At 39.0% G+C, this 18534-nt stretch overlaps 1 protein-coding gene across 3 annotated transcripts in view; it reads right to left on the minus strand.

Annotated features, from left to right (window-relative positions):
* ZC3H3 (zinc finger CCCH-type containing 3) overlaps nt 1–18534 on the minus strand; it is a 488431-nt gene that overhangs the window by 81212 nt on the left and 388685 nt on the right. For all 3 annotated transcript variants that reach the window (XM_031947316.1, XM_031947317.1, XM_031947318.1), the window contains exon 8: nt 17574–17643. In XM_031947316.1, coding sequence (XP_031803176.1) covers nt 17574–17643 — 70 coding nt within the window. The remainder of the gene's footprint in view (nt 1–17573; nt 17644–18534) is intronic.

Below are 18534 nucleotides of genomic sequence, written 5' to 3' on the forward strand. Positions count from 1 at the left end.
AATATTATTATTATAATTCCAGCTCTATCCATCTATGTTTTAAGATTCTGTTTGGCTCTAAGATTCATTAAGCTCAAAGAAAAAGGAAAAGATAAATCTAGAGAGATAGGATAGAGACAATTTAGAGGGACCTAGAAATATAGGCAGAGGAATTTAGACTTGCAAATGCAATGAGAAAACACTGAAAAATATTTAGCAATGGATATGGATAGTGTGGTAGCATCGTTTGTTTTAGGAAGAAGGCTCTGGAAAAATGTGTATTAGAAAGGAATAGACTGGCAGTCCAGAAGTGGGTTAGGACACTATTGTAATAATCTAAATATATAAGGTGGTGACTAAGGGAGTAAAAGGGACAAAACGGATACATGAAAAGATAATTCTGAAGGAAGATCATTGATGCTAGTGTGTGATTAGTTACAGAGGAGAAAGAAAAGAGTCAATCATGACTGTGAGAATCCTAGCTTGAGAGAATAAGATATTGATAGAAATGCTATAGCTCAGGGGTCCTCAAACTTTTTAAATAGGGGCCCAGTTCACTGTTCCTCAGACTGTTGGAGGGCCAGACTATAGTAAAAACAAAAACTTTGTTTTGTGGGCCTTTAAATAAAGAAACTTCATAGCCCTGAGGGAGGGGGATAAATGTCCTCAGCTGCTGCATCTGGCCCGAGGGCCACAGTTTGAGGACCCCTGCTATAGCTCATCAGGGGAGCCAAGGAGAGGGATCCAGGAGGTGACAGCAAAAGTCATGGGAATGAATCTCTTAGGCAGAACACATAGAAATAGAAAAGAATAAAACAGTCATGTCTTGGGGGAGGTCAGTAGTTAGAGAATAGGTAGAAGATTCATTCTAAAACTAAGTGGCATGAAATAATTGAAATCTGAGGAGAGAGGACATTTTTTGAACCCTTCCAATGTTAAATGGACTACTGAGAAACTCGGGATATTGCAGTCTGGCCCTGCCTGCATCTGCTGTATTATTTTATTGGGGCAATCGTCCATTCAACAACAACAATAACAAAATTCTATTAAGCAGAGTCCTATGCTCATCATGAGAAATACAAAAATGATAAAACAGATTTTGCTCTCAAGAAGCTTACAAAATAAAGGCATGTATAGAAACAATTATAATACAACAGACAGATCCAGGAAAAATGTAAGCAGAAATGTGAGGGGGGAAAGATAATGTAAATGGGAGGGGGGGGGGAGAGGACAACAGAGAAAGCTTTATGAAAGTGACATCTGTCTTGAGCTCTGAAGGAAGGGAGATTTTAAGAAATGCAAGTAGGGAGTCAATTAAATATATTGGATGGTGCGAGCAAAGTCATGAAGATAAGGGTGAATATAATAAGAATGGGCCACAAAAGGTTACCCAGTTTATCTGGAATATATAGTTCATGAAAAAATTGACATCATATAAAGATGAAATGGACTGCGGCAGACCTAGTATACCAGATTATTAGAGGCAAGAAAAGCTGGGAAGGCTGAGAGTAAAGATGAAGAATAGTGTTTGGGGGTTAGGGGTTTTTACTATAAGAAGCTCTGATGTTCAAATAGTTAGGGGGGTGGAAGAGGCTATTTCCAGATGTTGGCACTAAGTAAAGAAAAAAAAAAGGAAAGAACTTATCTATCATCATCATGGATTTACTGGACATCACCCACTCTCCCCTTTATCCAGCTAATTAAAGAAAAATTACTAGCTTGCTATGAGATTTCCTATATTTCACTCAAATTATCATCAGTGGCAACACACTAATTTAAAAACCTGACTAGTCAGTCAGTTATAAATGGCATGACTTTGGCTTGCTGCTTGAGTGGCTGCTCACTGGGGCACAAAGATGCTGATTTGCCCTTACATTTGTTATTAGGAGGAAGAAGAAGACTTCACCAATTGGCATCTAAAAGAAGAACTCAGTTCCTTGGCATTGCCGGATACAGTCATGGTCTCCAAGGACCTCCTTATCACAGTACAGCACAAGACTTTCCAGCCTGATCTTGGTTTTCAGATATGGCTTCACTTGACTAGGTGACTGGCAAGTTGGAGCTATTGAGGGTAAAAAAGGAAGGGAATGAACCAAAGAGAGCTGTGAAAGAGACAGTGACAGTGTATGAAAGAAAAAGAGGGGATAACAAAAGAAGAGAAAACAAAAAGAGTGTTTGAGGGAAAACTAAGTGATACCTGGATGAAGAGAGATAAAAAGAAGACATGAAAGAGCAAGGGAGACAGTAAGGCAGCAAGAAAATGAGAAATAGAAATGAGAGCAGAGCATGAGACAGAAAGCAAAGAGCAAGATCTACAGAATGAGTGAAAGAGCAAGCAAGACAATGAAAAGAGGTGTGAGAGAGCGTGCAATCAAATGAGGAGTGTGAAAATAAAAAAAACAAGGGCATGAGTAACAGTGTGAGACAGCCAGTAAATGAGATGGGATTCAGAGGATAAGGGAGCGAGTGAACCAGAGGGGTCAAAAGGGAAGTCAGTAAGAGCCCAATGCAGACAGGAAGACAGTTCAGGGTCAAGAAGATAAGTGAAACTGAGGAGGAGTTAGCAGGAACATGAGACAAGCAGCCAGCAGAAGAGATGGGGAAAGAGGAGAAAAGTGAGAGTAAGACAAGAGAGAAGGGGTGTGTGAGTGTGTGTGTCTGTGTGTGTGTGTGTGGGGGGGGGTAGTGGTGGAGAGAACGAGGCAGTAGAGAATAAAACAGTATCAGAGACATGTACACAGATGGGGAAAAAAAAGCAGGGGGAGAAAAGGAGGGAAGCACAAAGAAACAAAGGGTGATTTAAAATACAAGAGTTTATTTTTAATTGTCTCTTAACTGCAGCCATTGAGAGAGAGGGGCCGGGAGTTGGGGGCTTCCATGGTGGGGTTGGTAGTGGTATGACCATAAACAATTCCCTTAATGTAGTTTTTGATATAGAGCCCAAATTAGCTCTAATAAAAAGGGATAATAAAGGCAACTCTTATACCAAACTAAACTCCTCCTAGCTGTCAAGCCGGGGCCATTATCAAGAGGAAACTGCATTCTCATTTCAATTAACCTTGTTTGCACCCCACCACGTCCACACAAATAACAATAACATTAATTCAGGGCACTGGTGCGGGGCGGCCATATTAGACAGCTTGGAATATGCAGAGGCTCGGGAGCCTCAAGCTAATGAACCCGAAACTCGACGTGAATTTCCAAATTGCTCACAACAGAGTTTCCGAGCTCTATTAGGGAGAAAAATGCTGATTCTTTTCAAGTTCCTCAAGGGGAAAAGCTGTTGCGGCAGCAGTGGCAGCGGCAGGAGCACCAGCATGCCTCTGCCCAAGCCCTAGTCTCATGCCAATTTGCCCTGCGAGTTCATCCATTCACACCGACCATCCTCCCAGCCCCAAACCATCACAGCAGCAGGCACGGCTCCTCCAAGTTTGTTCTCAAATATTAATGTCTAACTCTAGTTACTTCTAAGTGACTCTGATGGTGGGAGGAGTCACCAGGTACCCTGTAAGTGTTAATATGGGGCAGGAAGAGTCCATCGACTATCAATTACTTTTAAGTACATGGGAGTCAGGGAGCTTGGATCTGAATTCCAACTGTTCTATGTACTAACTTTGTAACTGTGGGCAAGTCATGCCAACATTCTTGGGCTTCAATTTTCTGCTCTAGAAAATTAATAAGTTGTATAAGGGGATAACTCTTAACTCTAAGTTCTATAATTCTTGGTATCTTAGGGTATGATGGTTTTAAATAGTGGGCCAGCATCTGACTTTAGTAGAGCAATAAATACTACATTCTCAATGAGCATGATGGCTCCTTTTTAGCTCTCCTTTTTCAGAGAGGTTCAGTGAGAATGTACATCTCTCTATACTCTCTCTCAGGCCTATCAAAAGGATGCATCTTTTTCTGGTGTATTCTTTTAATCTCTCTACTCAGTCTAGCACTGATTCTATCATGAATTTTTCTCATATGTATCAAAATCTAGCCTCTTCCTTGACATGGATGAGATTGTAAGATCCATGAAGAAAGGGACTGGTCCTAAAACTGCCTTGCTTTTATTGGTAGACCATTTACTGATCTAGATAGTGTGAGGTTGGTTTTGGAGTAGAGGGAACACACTGTCTTTCTAGCCTCCTGCTTACTTCAGCCAAAGAGAGATCCAGCTAGGAGATAGGCCAGGAAATCACGCTGGTCTGGATAGAAATAACTGGACTCCAAAGATTATAGATGTAGCACTAAAAGGGAATTTTCCTAGGTACATCAGGATCAAACACATGACTAAACAATTTGTGACTGGTAACAACTGATAGGTGGCAACTCATGAGATTTTAAATATTAGAAATCTCAAACAGGCTGGGAAGTCTGATATTAGGTTAAGAGAGAAGTTAAAGAGTCCATGAGAACAAAGCTGAGGGCCTTAAAAGGAATGTAGACTCACAGTGAGTGAATAATGTGAAATGGCAGTCAACAAAGTGAAACAACTCTTAGGTCACCTTAAGAATGGTATAGTGTAACAAAGAATTGGAAACAGAGTCGATGTCCATAGATTGGGGAATGGCTTAAATTGTGGCACATGAATGTAACGTTATTAGAAAACCCCACAAATATTAACACAGAGAGGCAAGGAAAGACTTACATGAACTAATAATTCTATCAAACTTTTCTCACCTATCCTCAAATTTCCCATGGCTCCCTTATCATTCCCTACTCTTTTTGTTCTCATTTGAGAACTTTGTCTCATATTTTACAGAAAATACTGAGGCCACTTGCCATGAGCTCTTTCTTTTTCCTTCTTCCTCATCTCCTATTACTGATGTTTTCTTTCACTATTTCTTCTGTGGCTCCCTAATCCTTACTAAGGCAAATCATTTGACCTGCTCTAGTGCCGTCATTCCTTCCTGTCTCCTCTAATTTAATTGACTGCTCTATCATCTCCATTCTATCACTTGTTTTCAGTTTTTCCCTGTCTACTGGCTCATTCCCCACTGTCTACAAACATGCCCCGTGTCGCCACCATTTTGGAAAAAACACCTCCCTTGATCCTTCCAAAGGTGCTTTTATCTTATATCTTCTACTCTCTTGGTGGAGAAATTCTTGAAAAGGTTATCTATAAGAAGTGCTTCTACTTTCTCTCCCTCACTTCTTTAACCTTTACAATCTAGTTTCTAATCTGCTTTCTACAAAGTTATCAATGGTTTCTATATGCAAATGCGATGACTTTTTCTCAACTCCCTTATAGACTTTGGGACTGATCATTCTTTTTTTTTTTTTTTTTTAAAGACTGTTTTCAGGTTCTCGCTTCTAGTTCTTGTCTTTTTTGCTCCATCTCCATTTCCTTTGTTGGAGTCTCCTTCAGATCACATCTAATTGCATGTGTCCCACAGTGTTTTGTCCTGCTATCTTTTCTTCTCCATTTGGTGAGCTCATCAGCTTCCATGGATTTAACACTATCTTTGTGCTGATGATGATCAAATCTACCTAACCTAAACTCTCTGCTAACTTCCAATCTTGCACTTCCAACTGCTTTTCAGATATCTCAAGTTCAGTACATCTTAAACTTCGCATGCCCAAAATCAAATTCATCATCTTTCCCCTAAACTCTCTTCCTAATTTTCCCTTATTACTGAGAGCAATTCCATTCTCTCAGTCACACAGGCTTATAACCTAAGAATTATCCTTGATTCTTCATGCCTATGCTGCCAAGGCTTGTTGATTTCATCTTTGTGACATCTTTCAAATAATATCTTTCTCCTTTCTTACAATTCTACCACACTAATACAGGCCCTCATCATCTCATACTCAGATGACTACAATAATCTGTTGATAGAACTGCTTGCCAGAAGTCTCTCCCCACTCCAATTCATCCTCCATGTAGCTACAAAGTGATTTTATTAAAGCATAAGTCTAATCATATCACGCCTCTTCCTCATTCAATAAACTTTAGTGGCTCCCTATCATCTCCAGGATCAAATGCAAAATCTTCTCTTTGGTATTCAAAGACCTGCATAACTTCGCCCTCTCCTACTTTTCCAGTCTTTTTCTACCTTATTCATTCCCATGTACTCCTCACTTTACCAATACTGACCTCCTTGCTCTTCCACAAACAAGTCACTCCATGTCTTGGCTCTGGAAATTTTCTCTGGCTGTTTCTCATGTCTGGAATGATCTCCCAACTGATCTTTGCCTACTGCCTTCCTTGGTTTCCTTCAAGTTTCAACTAAAATCCCATCTTCTCCAAGATAGCTTTCCAAATACTTTTTAATTCTAGTGTCTTCCTCCTATTAATTATTTTCTATTTATTCTACATATAATTTATTTGTAAGCATTTGTTGGCTCGTTGTTTGGTTGTCATTAGATTGTCAGATCTTTGAGGGCAAAACCAACTTTTGCCTCTTTTTGGATCCCCAGGGCCTAGAGTAGTACCTGGCATACAAAAGGTGATTAATAAAAAGTTCACTGATTGAATGATATAAAGTGAAGAAACAGAACCAAGAAAACTATATAAAAAATGAATAAGTCAATGAAAATGAGAAGCACCACAAAAGAAACTATGAATATTGTGAAATACAAAAATGGGACTGAGAAGAGATTTGAAAATAAATTTTCCCTGCTTTCTGATTACTTTTTTTTTTTTTGCATAAGTGGGATTCTAACAAATAAAATAATATTTGCAATATTTGTAATACTTAGCAGAGTCTCTGGCACATAGTAGGTGCATATAAAAACTTATTCCCTTTTCTGCTTTTAACATTGCACATATTTGCATTTTTTATATACTAATTTTTGCTGATTTTTTTCCTCTTTTTTTTTCTCTAAAAACAATTTTTTTTTTGTTATATTGGTTGACTCTTTGGGGGATGGGATACAGAGGAAAATGCAGGCAATGATATAAAAATAAATGTTCTCAATAAAAAAAAAAAATTTAAAGCATGGTATTAAGCAATGCCACTATTAGGTCTGTATCCCAAAGAAATCATAAAAGAGGGAAAAGGACCCACATGTGAAAAAATATTTGTAGTAGCTCTTTGTGGTAGCAAAGAAATGGAAATTGAGTAGGTGCCACCATAGAGGTGATTGTTGTTTGTTCTTTGTTCTCAAAGAGCCCTGACATCAGGGAGGGGATGCCATTGAAATGGACAAAGGACTGGCCTCTCCTTCCCTCCCTCAGTCTTAGGTTAAAGGGCCTCAGGCTTGCAGAGAAATGTCCGCTCAGGTAGATTAAAGAAGATGTTTTGCACTTCAAAGTGACTGCTCAACATTGAAGGGTATCTGTTCGATAAACCTGACCTATAAACTATGTTAAACATCTGCCATTGTATCTTTTGTCCTGTAAAGTCAAGTCACTGTTTAATGTCAAAATGTGCCAGCAAGGGTGAACAAGAATGCTTATAAGGCTGACCCTACTTCAGTTCGGCATAGAACCATGCCAGAATCCTACTGGAGGACCGTCCGGGCCATGTAGCCCATCTAGGCCGGTAAGAATAAATTATTTCTAAATCATGAATTACTATGGCCGTCTTGAATTTTATTGCCTAGGCTATTTCCCTTGGAGGTCCCACCGAGATAAGGCTTTGGCTCGATCTGACAGCCAGTCCCTCTCCCTGGAGGGCAAAAGAGATTATGGATCCTAGGGGGTGGCCACCCAAAGACCTTCCTTGGCCTTTAGTATTCAGTAATCTCTTTTCTGTGGACCAGGAGAGTGAGACCCAAATTTTGAATTCGGTCCAAAACTGGCATAAAGCATTCTAAAAGCCAGTTCTGGTTAATAAGATTTTGAGGGGTCCCTGCAGTTGCCTAACTATCCTGCAGCCATTTGTCTGGTCTGTGAGTATTCCTGTATCTGTAGCAAGAGGGCCTAGCTGGACATGACGTTGATGGATACCCTTGCTGACCCTGCATGGGATGCCACTGTAAGGATCCTGAACTAGTTCTGTTTGTGTGAAACTAGTCTGTCTATTCTGTTGGTTGTGGTCTATGTTCTGTGTGTTCTGTGTGATTTGTCTGTCTGTTTCGTTGGTTGAAGAACAATGTTGCAATGGTGCTTAGTATAAAATTGTGATTTCTAACTTTTAATCTGTTGCACTAATTCATAAGCAAAAGCAACAGGATTTTAAAAACAAAAATGTAAAAGGTGAAAATGGAGCTGTGTGTGTGTCTGTGTGCTTTGTATTTTGTTCTGTGTTAAAAGTTAGCAAGCTTGTAAGAGATAAGAATTCAGCCTCTGTGTTGCAGGCTTAGAAAATATCAAGAAGTTTGAAAAATCCTTCTCTCTCCCTCTGTCTCTGGCTGACTGTAGCAGTCTTGTGGGGGAAAAGGGAGAAAAGGAAGAGAAGGGAAGAAATAAAAAAAGAAATAAATTTTTAAAATAGATTGAAAGGGATTTGAAAGTTTGGAAAGTTAAAAAAAAATATATATATATATAGAAGAATGGTGTGCTAATATTTAAAGAAAAGAAGTTTGAATGGAATATCTAGGCATTTTCTGTGAAGGCAGAGAAAAGCACTAATCAGGCTTGGAAGTTTACAGAAGCCCCTTTGGATTCTGGAAGGGAAAAAGGGAATTCAAGGTAAAACAAACTTCTCTCTGGGGGTGGAGGTCCTGGAAAAAGTCCCTATTCTGTTTGCTGATTTAAGAGCTTTGTTAAGTTTTAAGAATAATGATTAAGGAATTTGGGAATTGGTTGTTTGAAAACTTGCTTGTGATTTTAAATTTTTTAACTAATTTGTAAGTGAATGGAACTGGCTAAGTTTTTCCCAGAAGGAATTTGATTAAGAATTTTGGGATGGTTCTGAAAAAAATGTGAGAAATGATTTTGCTATAGCCTTTGCATGCTAGATTTGTTTATTCCGAGTATAAGATTTTGGAATTTGTTTGAATATTGATAACTAGGAAAAAAGAAAAAAAAAGAGAACAATAGAATTCCAATTTAGCCTGGGCTCAGTCATGGAAGCTCTGCCTGGAGATGCTAATTACTGTCAGACAACACTCAGGCAGAATAAGAAAAAAGCATTTGCAAGAGCCCTGTATTAGTTTGGTTCAGAGTTTGTTACCTTCTGAAATATATTGAGTTATTTGTTAACATAAGTTATACTTTAAATCCAGCTCTACCGGACATGTGTGGTTTTTGGGATTTTGGGCTATTCACTATAGTATGAATCTTACATATTTTTGAAGGAAAAGGAAAGAGGAATGCAGGTGATTTAGGAAGGACTGATTTGTAGGGGCAATTAGAGGTTTGCATGGTTTTAGGAAGGTGAAAGAAAGACTTTTGGGAGAAGGTGAAGAGGTGGGGGAACATTGGGGAAACGTGTATTTTTTTCAAAATACCTGAAAGAATGGGAACTCCTAGCTTCTATTCACTTGCCTTAGGCATTTCTGCCCCACCCCATCTCACTGGTTCAGATCGAATTTGGATGCTTTAGCTTTAGAATCCCTTATTTTGTTAAAATTGCCCTGGCAGACTCAGTTTTTGGGATTTCTTTTCTTTCTTTCTTTTATTTTTTTATAAAAGTTTTAGAAATCAGACACTTATCTTGGGACTGGCAATCTCTCTGATCTGTTTTTCTTCAGTCCTGTAACCCCAGTTCATTAATTAGTACCTTAGCATTTCAAAGGACCTTGTTTGATATCAGGCATCTAGAAGTTTGGGGTTTGCTTGCCTTGATGGTCTAACTGTGCATAATCTGCTTAAAAAAAAAAAAAAAAAAAAAAAAAAAGATCCTTTCTGCAGCCCTGTTTCTCTGGACGGGGACAGGTGGAGCTACTACAGCCTCATCCTTCTCCCCTGGAGAGATCTGCCCCTCTGATGGGTCTGAGCTCTTGGGACCTGCTGCTCTGTAAGCAGAGACTGAGTTAAATGCACAAATGACCACAGATCTAACTCACAGTGAACTGTCCATCTCAAACTAGATTCTCTGGCTGAGATGGTGGCCCAACTGCAGACTGACATGCTTGTAACAGGGAGCCTTGTACTGCTATTAACTCCGGGGTTATCAGGAAAAGACTTGTCCTTGCATTTTACTAGTTTTATTTAATGTTGGGCCACAGTTCTCTTTAATTGTCCTGACTCAGTTTCCCTAATTGGTTCTGCCTTGGTTTCCCTAAATTGTTCCGTCTCAAGTTTCCTTAACTGTTCTGCCTGATCCCCCCAGTTGCAAACCCCTCTTCTGGTTCATTAAGGACTGAAGGCCACTTGCTCTAAGGTTATAAAATGTTAATGTGAGACTCAAGGGGGAGTCCAGACTTCCTGGCTCCTATCAGAATGTCCAGTATCTCCCACCATGCTGTCAGAATCAGATCCATAATCTGTTCCCACTCTCTATGTTCTGACCCTGCCCCTACCTTGGTTTACCCCTATGGTTGCACCATGTGTGTGTATACATGTCATTGAGAACTCACATTCACCACTGGATACTTTGAGATGAGAGTTCCGTCCAGTCAATCAAACTCTTCCATTGATAGAATGTTGGGAGCTCTCTGATCTCTGTCTTGTCTCAGTTTCTCCAGTCTTACATTTGCCTTGTTAGCTCTCAGGTTAATGCAGACATTAGGACCCTAGAGGATCTCCTTACTATCTAGGAAAGTCAGTGGGCTCCCTGGCAGAAGTTGTATTACAGAACTGCCGTGGGTTAGATCCGCTGTTCATGACGCAAGGGGTCTGTGCATGGCACTGGGGGCATCATGTTGCTTCTATGCAAAATTGGTTGGGTGTCATTAGGGAATCTCTTGCTTCCCTGTGTAAGTGGTTAGATGACCGGGAGGCCAGTCATGAGGCTTCAATCAGTCACTCTATGACTGGCTAACCACCCTCCTCAGGAGTTACAGGCCCAGTCCTCTTGTTCCTTCTCCTCCTCCTAATAGCTCTCTGTATAAGAAAGTGCCTCATCTCTTACGTTCAGGATGGCATACAGACCCTGGAACTTTTCACTCTTAAAATGGTGTGTTCCCGGTTGGCCTCAGATGAGTCACAACTATGAGCATAAAAAGGGGGGAGTGAAATGGACAAAGGAATAAATTATTTCTAAATCATGAATTACTATGGCCATCTTGAATTTTATTGCCTGGGCTATTTCACCATGACTTTCAAGTGAATTGTATTTAAGTGAGGGAGGGCTGGGCAAGGGCACCTCCTCACTTTCTCCTCAAGATTGTGGAATGGCTAAATAAGTTATAGTATATAAAAGTAATGGAATATTATTGTTCAATAAAAAATGATGAAAAAGCTGATTTTAGACAGGTCAGGAAAGATTTACATGAACTGATGCTGAATGAAATAAGCAGAATCAAGAACATACTGTACACAGCAACAGCAAGATTGTGAGATGATCAACTATGACAGACTTAGTTCTTCTCAGCAGTTCAGTGATCCAAAGCAGTCCCAATAAACGTGGGATGGAAAACGCCATCCACATCCAGAGAGAGAACTATGGAGACTGAATGTAAATCAACACATGCTTTGTTCACTTTTTCTTTCCTTCTGTTTTTTTTTTCTCTTGTGTCTTTTCTGATTTTTCTCTCTCAACATGATTCACCTAGCAATATGTAAAAAATGAAGGTATATGTATACCCTGCCCCCTGCCAAAATATGTTGTTTTACATGCAACAGGAGAAAATAAAAACAAATTTTTTTTTAATAGAATGGTAAATTGTTAGAATTGGAAGGTTCCTTTGAAATCATCTGGTCTAATTCAAGAGCTAGCATGACACATAACAGTCAGTTGAACTTAAAGAGAACTTTCATTCTAGTTAGTAATAATAATAGTTGCTATTTATGTTGTACTTACCATTGTTCTATGTCTTCTTTAGACCACATTTGAAGTACTGTTCAGTTCTGGGTATCACATTTTAATCAGTCACCAAGCACTTGTTAAGTACTTACTATATGTTAAGCACTGGGATTTTTTATTTTTTTTAAAAAGGCAAAAAGATGGCTCCTGCTCTAGGGAGATAATGTGCAAATAACAATATACAAAGAGGATAGATACTGTGTAAATGGGAGGTAATTTCAGAGGGAGAGCACTAGCACTGTAGGAACTAGGAGTGGCCTCTTGTAGAAGGAAGAATTTGAGTTAAGTTTCTGTGGAAGTTAGGAGGTAATGGTGAAGAGGGAGAACATTTTAGATATGTGGGAACAGCCAAGGGAAAGAGTGGGTAAATAGACTGACATGTATGAGGAATAGCAAATAGGGTAGTGTAGCTGGAACACAGAATACAAAAAGGAAAGGAAAGTGTGAGACAATTGGAAAGGTAAAAAAGGGCCAGAATGTAAAGGGCTATACAAGCCAAACAGGATTTCTGATTTAATTCTGGAGGTAACAGGGAGCCATTGGAGTTTACTGAGAATAGAGGGGACATGGTTAGACCTACAAGTGAGAAAAATCCCTTTGACAGCTGAGTGGAAGACAAACTGGAATGGAGAGAGACTCAAGGCAAGCAGAAGGCTATTGCAATGATTCAGTAGTTAGTAGGTAGGTAAGTGGAGGGTAGCTGCTGTTTGAGTAGAGAAAAGAGGGTTTGTTATGAAAGTAGAAAACATATAAACTGAGGGATATACAAAGTAGCTGCTCAAGACAGTGACACAATTACAGATTAAGCCATATAAGGTTCATTTGATAAAATCAGAGACAGTGTAGAAAAGAGGAGATTTAAGGGAAATATCAATGGCAGCAGCATTTATATTGTGCTTTAAAGTTTGGCAGGTGCCTTACAAATATGTCATTTCATCTTTACAACAACACTAGGAGATAGGTGGGATTATTCCTGTTTTATAGTTGAGGAAACTGAGGCAGACAAGAATTAAGTGACTTGCCCAAAATAGACAGCTATCCATGTCTGAGTCTGAATTGGAGCTCAGAGCTTTCTGTCTGGGGGCAACTAGACGGCACAGTAGATAGAGTACCCGCTGTGGACCTGAGTTCAAATGTAACCTCCAACACGTAACATGTACTAGCTGTGTGACTTAACCCCAATTGTCTTGTCAAAAAACAAAACAAAACAAAAAATTTCCTAACTCCAGACCCAGCTCTCTATCCAACAGCTGCCACTAACCATCTTTTATTTGAATAAGTATTTTTTTTTACATATCACATGATAGCTATCTTTAGGTTTCTGAAGGACTATTATGTTTAAGAGGGATTAGATTTGTTCTACTTGGCCTCAAAAGACTTAGTGGGTGAAAGTTGCATAAATGCAGATTTAAGCTTGATATAAGCAAACACTTCTTGACAATTAAGAGGGGTCTCAAAGGTGGAATGGGCTGACTTTGGAGGCAGTAATCTCTCCCTCATTACAGTTACTCAAGCTGAGGCTGAATTACGACTTATGAGGCTTGTTATAGGGCAGGTTCTTGCTCAGAAAGAACTCTTTTAGCTCTAAAATTCTATAATTCTATTCTCGTTAATTACCATGAATGTAATGAATAACTTTCAGGCAAATTGAACATGGGGCCACATTTGAAGTGAGGTAAAGAAAACAAGGGCCAGGAAACCCTCTAATTTGTCCTGGCCAAACTAATTGTGCTGGATATTAGTTATACTAGAGGAGTCTTCTGTCATTCTTCCTTCTGTTGTCAGAGTCTATCAATTTCCCCTGCTGCAAAATTTCTTGTGCCTACTCCCTCTGCTCCACTCATAATGCAGTTATCCTCCATCAGGACCTCATTACATCTTACGTAGCTTATTGCAAGATCTCTAAAGTGGTTTACTGGACACACTTTACCCACTTCCTAATCCTACCCTCACACAGTTACCAAGATTATCGTTCAAATTTCAGAGAGCTGGTATTATAATTTCCCTGCTCAAAAATTGTTTATGGCTCCCCACAGTATATAAGGTAAAAGAAATTCTTTTGCCTAGTGTTTCAGGCTCACCTTAAGCTGGCTCTAAAACTACTTCTTCATCTTTACTTTACTCTTTATCTCCACAAGATATTCTTGTTCCAGCTAAACAAGATACTTTCCAAATTCATCTTGCCTTCTCCAGCTTCCATGCATCTGTGCACACTTATATCCTGTAACTTACTCTGTAAGTTATTCAGTGCTCCTTTTCCTTCCAGATCCAGATCTTAGCAAAAATGATTCTTTTTCCCTCGAGTTTTCTTACTTAGATATTTTGAGTGAGGCTCTCCGTTGCCTTATCACATTTCCATCTTGTATTATATTTCACATTTCAATTTGTGCACATGTTGAATCCTTCTATTAGAATGAAGGCAAATCATAGTTCTTTTCATTTTATTTTTTAAAATACTCATTGAAGCAGCTAGATGGCTCAGTGGATAGAGCATTGATTCTAGAGTTAGGAAGACTTGAGTTCAAATTCAATCTCAGATACTTAATAGCAATGTGACCCTGGGCAAGTCATTTAGTCCCAATTGCCTTGCCAAAAAAAAACACAAAAAAACAAAAAAAAAATTCATTGCCACACAAAAGGTTGTACATATAATATGTGAATTCCTTTAAGTTTATTCAATTAAAACTCTCCAGTGTATTTAACATCATGGTGGCTGCTGTGTATTGTCCTCTAGGTCAGGAGTATAGCATCTGGTTCACTATCTTACTTCTTGCTTTTTATATTAAAGGACTTGAACATCTGTGTTGACTCTCAAACTCCTCAACCTTCCAATTCCTAAATCCTTTTAACTATCATGATCTAATTCTTCACATTAACTCAGTCACCCATAAGAATACTCACACTCTGAATCTCACCATTATTTACAACTGTTTCAATTCTTTAATCAAAAAAATCTTACATTGCTCTAGTTGACCATAACTTCCTTTCATTCCATTTTTCACTCTGTGTATCTCTCCTCCTAACTCATTCTTTTCCCTCAGCACTTTTTCAAGTCTTTCTGCTTCTTCATTTTTCATCCTCCCAATTTTACCTCGAGAGTTAAACTAATTAAACTATACACTGTCATCAACTCTCGAGACTTTTGCCCCAGTGTCCCACCACATCTTAATCCTTGCCAAACCTTAGCCCTGGATCACTTCCATCATATGCCTCTTCTGCTCACATGTTAATGAACAGAGGTGGAGGAAGTCACACAAGTGTGCTGACAGTACATACTATAAATTCATGGTATCTAGCTTCAACTGAGTCCCCAGTACCAGGTAATCTTTATTTCTAATTAGTTCCCTATCTTTCATTCCCCATAAAAGCTGTTAAAAGTTTCTCTTCCCTTCTCCCTTGCCCCTTCCTTTTCTCTGTCAGCTGAAGATCTCAACTCATGAGAAAACTGAAGAAATTTTCTCCCTCTTTTTCCTTTCTTTTTATATCAAAACCTCTGGACATCAGTCACTATCTTCTCCGCTATTTTCTCAGTCTCTCATAAGGTAAGCCCTTCACGCCAACCTTTATATGAATGTTCTTCATCCTGGTCCCTCCCAACTAGAGCAGGGCAAAATGTAGGGAAGGATATCTTGTCTTCTTGACCTCACACAGCCTAACAGTAGAATTTGGGAAGAGGCTGTTTGATCAGGGAAGACAGAGCAAAATGTCAGGGAGACAGGGTGGAAAAGTCCAATTCACTAGGCCTACCCACTATTCTTGGTGGTCCTCCCTGTTCTGAGCCACAGCAGGAGGGAGATGAATAAGAAGGGGGTTCTGTGAAATATAAGAAGGTTGTGGGTAAAGATTAGTGCCTGCTGCCCTCACTCTGGCTTCTGGAGCTAGTCTCATTCCCTAATTTTCATGCCTCTCAACTTCTATATTTCTCTCCTCTCCTCATTTTGAGGAGTCCTGGTGAAAGTCATGTAATCAAGGACTTGAAGGAAGATAAGAGATCATACAGTCCAGTATTCTGACTTTACAAATGAGAAAAGTGAGACTGAAAGGAGACTTGACCAGAATTACACAAGTAATAAATAATAAAAGACTTAGGGATTCCAATTCCAAGTCTTTTAATGATAGATCCAATGTTCATTCCACTGCTCTTGGAGGAAAATGTACATTTCTGTAGTGAGAATAAATTTGTTGTTCTGACATAAATGACTCCATTTCCTTTTAAACCTCCTTTTTATGACAAAACAGCATTGTCATGTAATAGGATTGTTTTTATGTAATAGGAGAGGACTTGAGTGGTTCAGTTTGGCAATGACGTGTACATTTCTCAAATTGGTAAACTGCTAATGACTGCTGTGATTCAAATTTGATAAATAGCCACTAATGCTGAGTATGTCCTCTAGATTTAGTAAATAACTGCTAATGACATGTACCCCCCAAACCGGAGATACCTTCAAATACTTGCTAATGATATTAACAAGTTGATAGTTTATTCCTGGTAGGAATTATAATAGATTTACATATATATATATGTAATTATAACATTATATAAAGCGAAGCTCTGCATGCCTTTGATTAATAAGGTCTGACTGCTAGCACTGAAAAGTTTTATGTCTAATGTTTCTCTTGTATTATTTAATTTACGTAATAATAAATCTTGCTTTTGCATAATTGTACATCAGGTGCAAAGGTCAAAACGTGACTAAGCCAACCTCAAGAGGACTAGAAAATTCCTTTAATTAGGCACTCTCATATTTTTCATTAAATACTTTAAAATCTTGCTAGGACTAGTAGGTACTTCCTGAATGGTCAAATCAGAGTCAAGGAATATCAAAGTCTGAAGGAATCTCAAAGAATTTAAGTCCAATTTGAATTGAATAGGAAAGCTCTCTTTCTATAAAATCTTGGAGCTGAGAATGAGTGAAGAAAAGAATCTACCTCTAGTGATGAAAATTTCTCCAGGAGCACAATCCCAATCTGGAATAATTGAGATTATATATTTAAAAAATGTTTTTAGAAGCTCTGATTACTAGTAAGCTTTTTCTAATAGTTAAGTTATAATCTGCCCTTCAGCAAAGTATGTCTATTACTCCTAGTTTTGCCCTTTGGAGTCAGAATGAGTCATTTCTCTTCTATGTGAAAACTCTTCAAATACTTCAAAACATATCTTTTGTTCCCTCTGGCCCCTAAGCCATTTCCAGGCTTGACATTATCAGTTCTTTCAAATAATCCTCATATGATATGATTTCTAGTCCTTTCATCATCCAGGACTGGTCACTCTTCTCTGGATTTTCTGAATAATGTCAATATCTTTCCCAAAATGTAACACTCCAAACAAAACAATGTTTCACATTCTATCTGACTAGAGCAAAGGATAGTGGGAACAGCATCTCCCTTGATCTAGACAATTTTCTTTTTTTTCCCTCTTGATCTGGACATTATGTTTCTATTCACAAAGTCCAAGATGACATGAGCTTCTCAGAGGTATTTTTGGTTTTAGGGTGAGCCCTCCAGCCCTCTAACTTACTGTGCTTAGAGTGGGCTTGCCAACCACAAGGTCCGTTCCTGGAAGCTCCTTCTTGTTGATGCAAGCCCTCCTCTCCTGCACACAGCAGAAGGTAGCTCAGACTCACAGTGCGGTGACAGGCACTCATGGCAGTACCTCTCACAAAGGTGTAGGTGTGATTACACTCAGAAGCCTGATCCTCAAAATATCAGAGTGATTCTGAATGTCTATAGATGACCTTCATCTAAAATACCCAATTCCTGTTTATGTGAATGCCAGCGCTTGAGTAAAGTTCATTAAGCCATACAGACCTTCTCTTTGGAAACATGGTGAGAAAATGGGCAGGTCCCATCTGTCTTCTTGCATGTGCCCCGTAAAAACCTGTTGGAAATGAAGACAGAGACAGAGTTCTTTAAGACTCAGAAGTGCTATCATTTGAGTCTACTATGCCTCCAAGCTGCCCCAGCCCACCCAACCCTCCGAGGCAGTGGTGGTAGGGAGTCCCACACTGGGGCTAACTATGTTGAATGTAAAGATCATGTCAAAGTAGATTAGCATAGAGATAATCAATACAGGATCCCTGCCATTTTCCTTCATTTACTTCTTGAAGCCTAGGAAGAGCTGCCACTTCCAAGAAAAGTGTTCAGCAGCAGTGGTGGCATTTCGATGAGAAATACTATTGGTTGAGTATTATGAAGCAATTATAAACACTATGTTTATATGTTCTATGCCTGCAAACTGGTCTGAATTCCTACCTATTTTTCTCCTAGCTGTAGAGGCCAACCTGTTTTTTCTCTTGGCATTCCTTCTATAGCTCTCCCTGGCCTAGATGCATCCACTCCCATTTTTCAAGTCCAATTCAATCACATCGACATCTATGGCTTCTGTACCACCTCTCATATCTCTTCTCTCCCATAAGACCTGATTATTTACATATTATAATAAGAGCTGATTCTAATCAGTTGTGTATTATTCTCTAATTATTTTATGTGTGAGAGGTTAATTTCTCTAGTCTTCTCTAACAGGGCCTGGATTACCACTTCCTCCTTTTATTTCCACTATAAAGTACCCAAATACAGGGATGGACTCACAGTAAACTCCATTAAGATATGAATTGAGGGACTAAAAGATCTTATGTCAAGAGCCAAAATAAACCTAGTGTTAGCTGGCTTTACAATATGGGAGGTAAAGAAAGCTATTCTTATAGCCCCTAACTTATATGAGAACCAAGAGATCACTTTTACAAAGTGAATATGATCAGAATTTCTCCTA

The sequence above is a fragment of the Sarcophilus harrisii genome, chromosome 1 (assembly GCF_902635505.1).
Source record: "Sarcophilus harrisii chromosome 1, mSarHar1.11, whole genome shotgun sequence".
Classification (NCBI taxonomy): domain Eukaryota; kingdom Metazoa; phylum Chordata; class Mammalia; order Dasyuromorphia; family Dasyuridae; genus Sarcophilus; species Sarcophilus harrisii.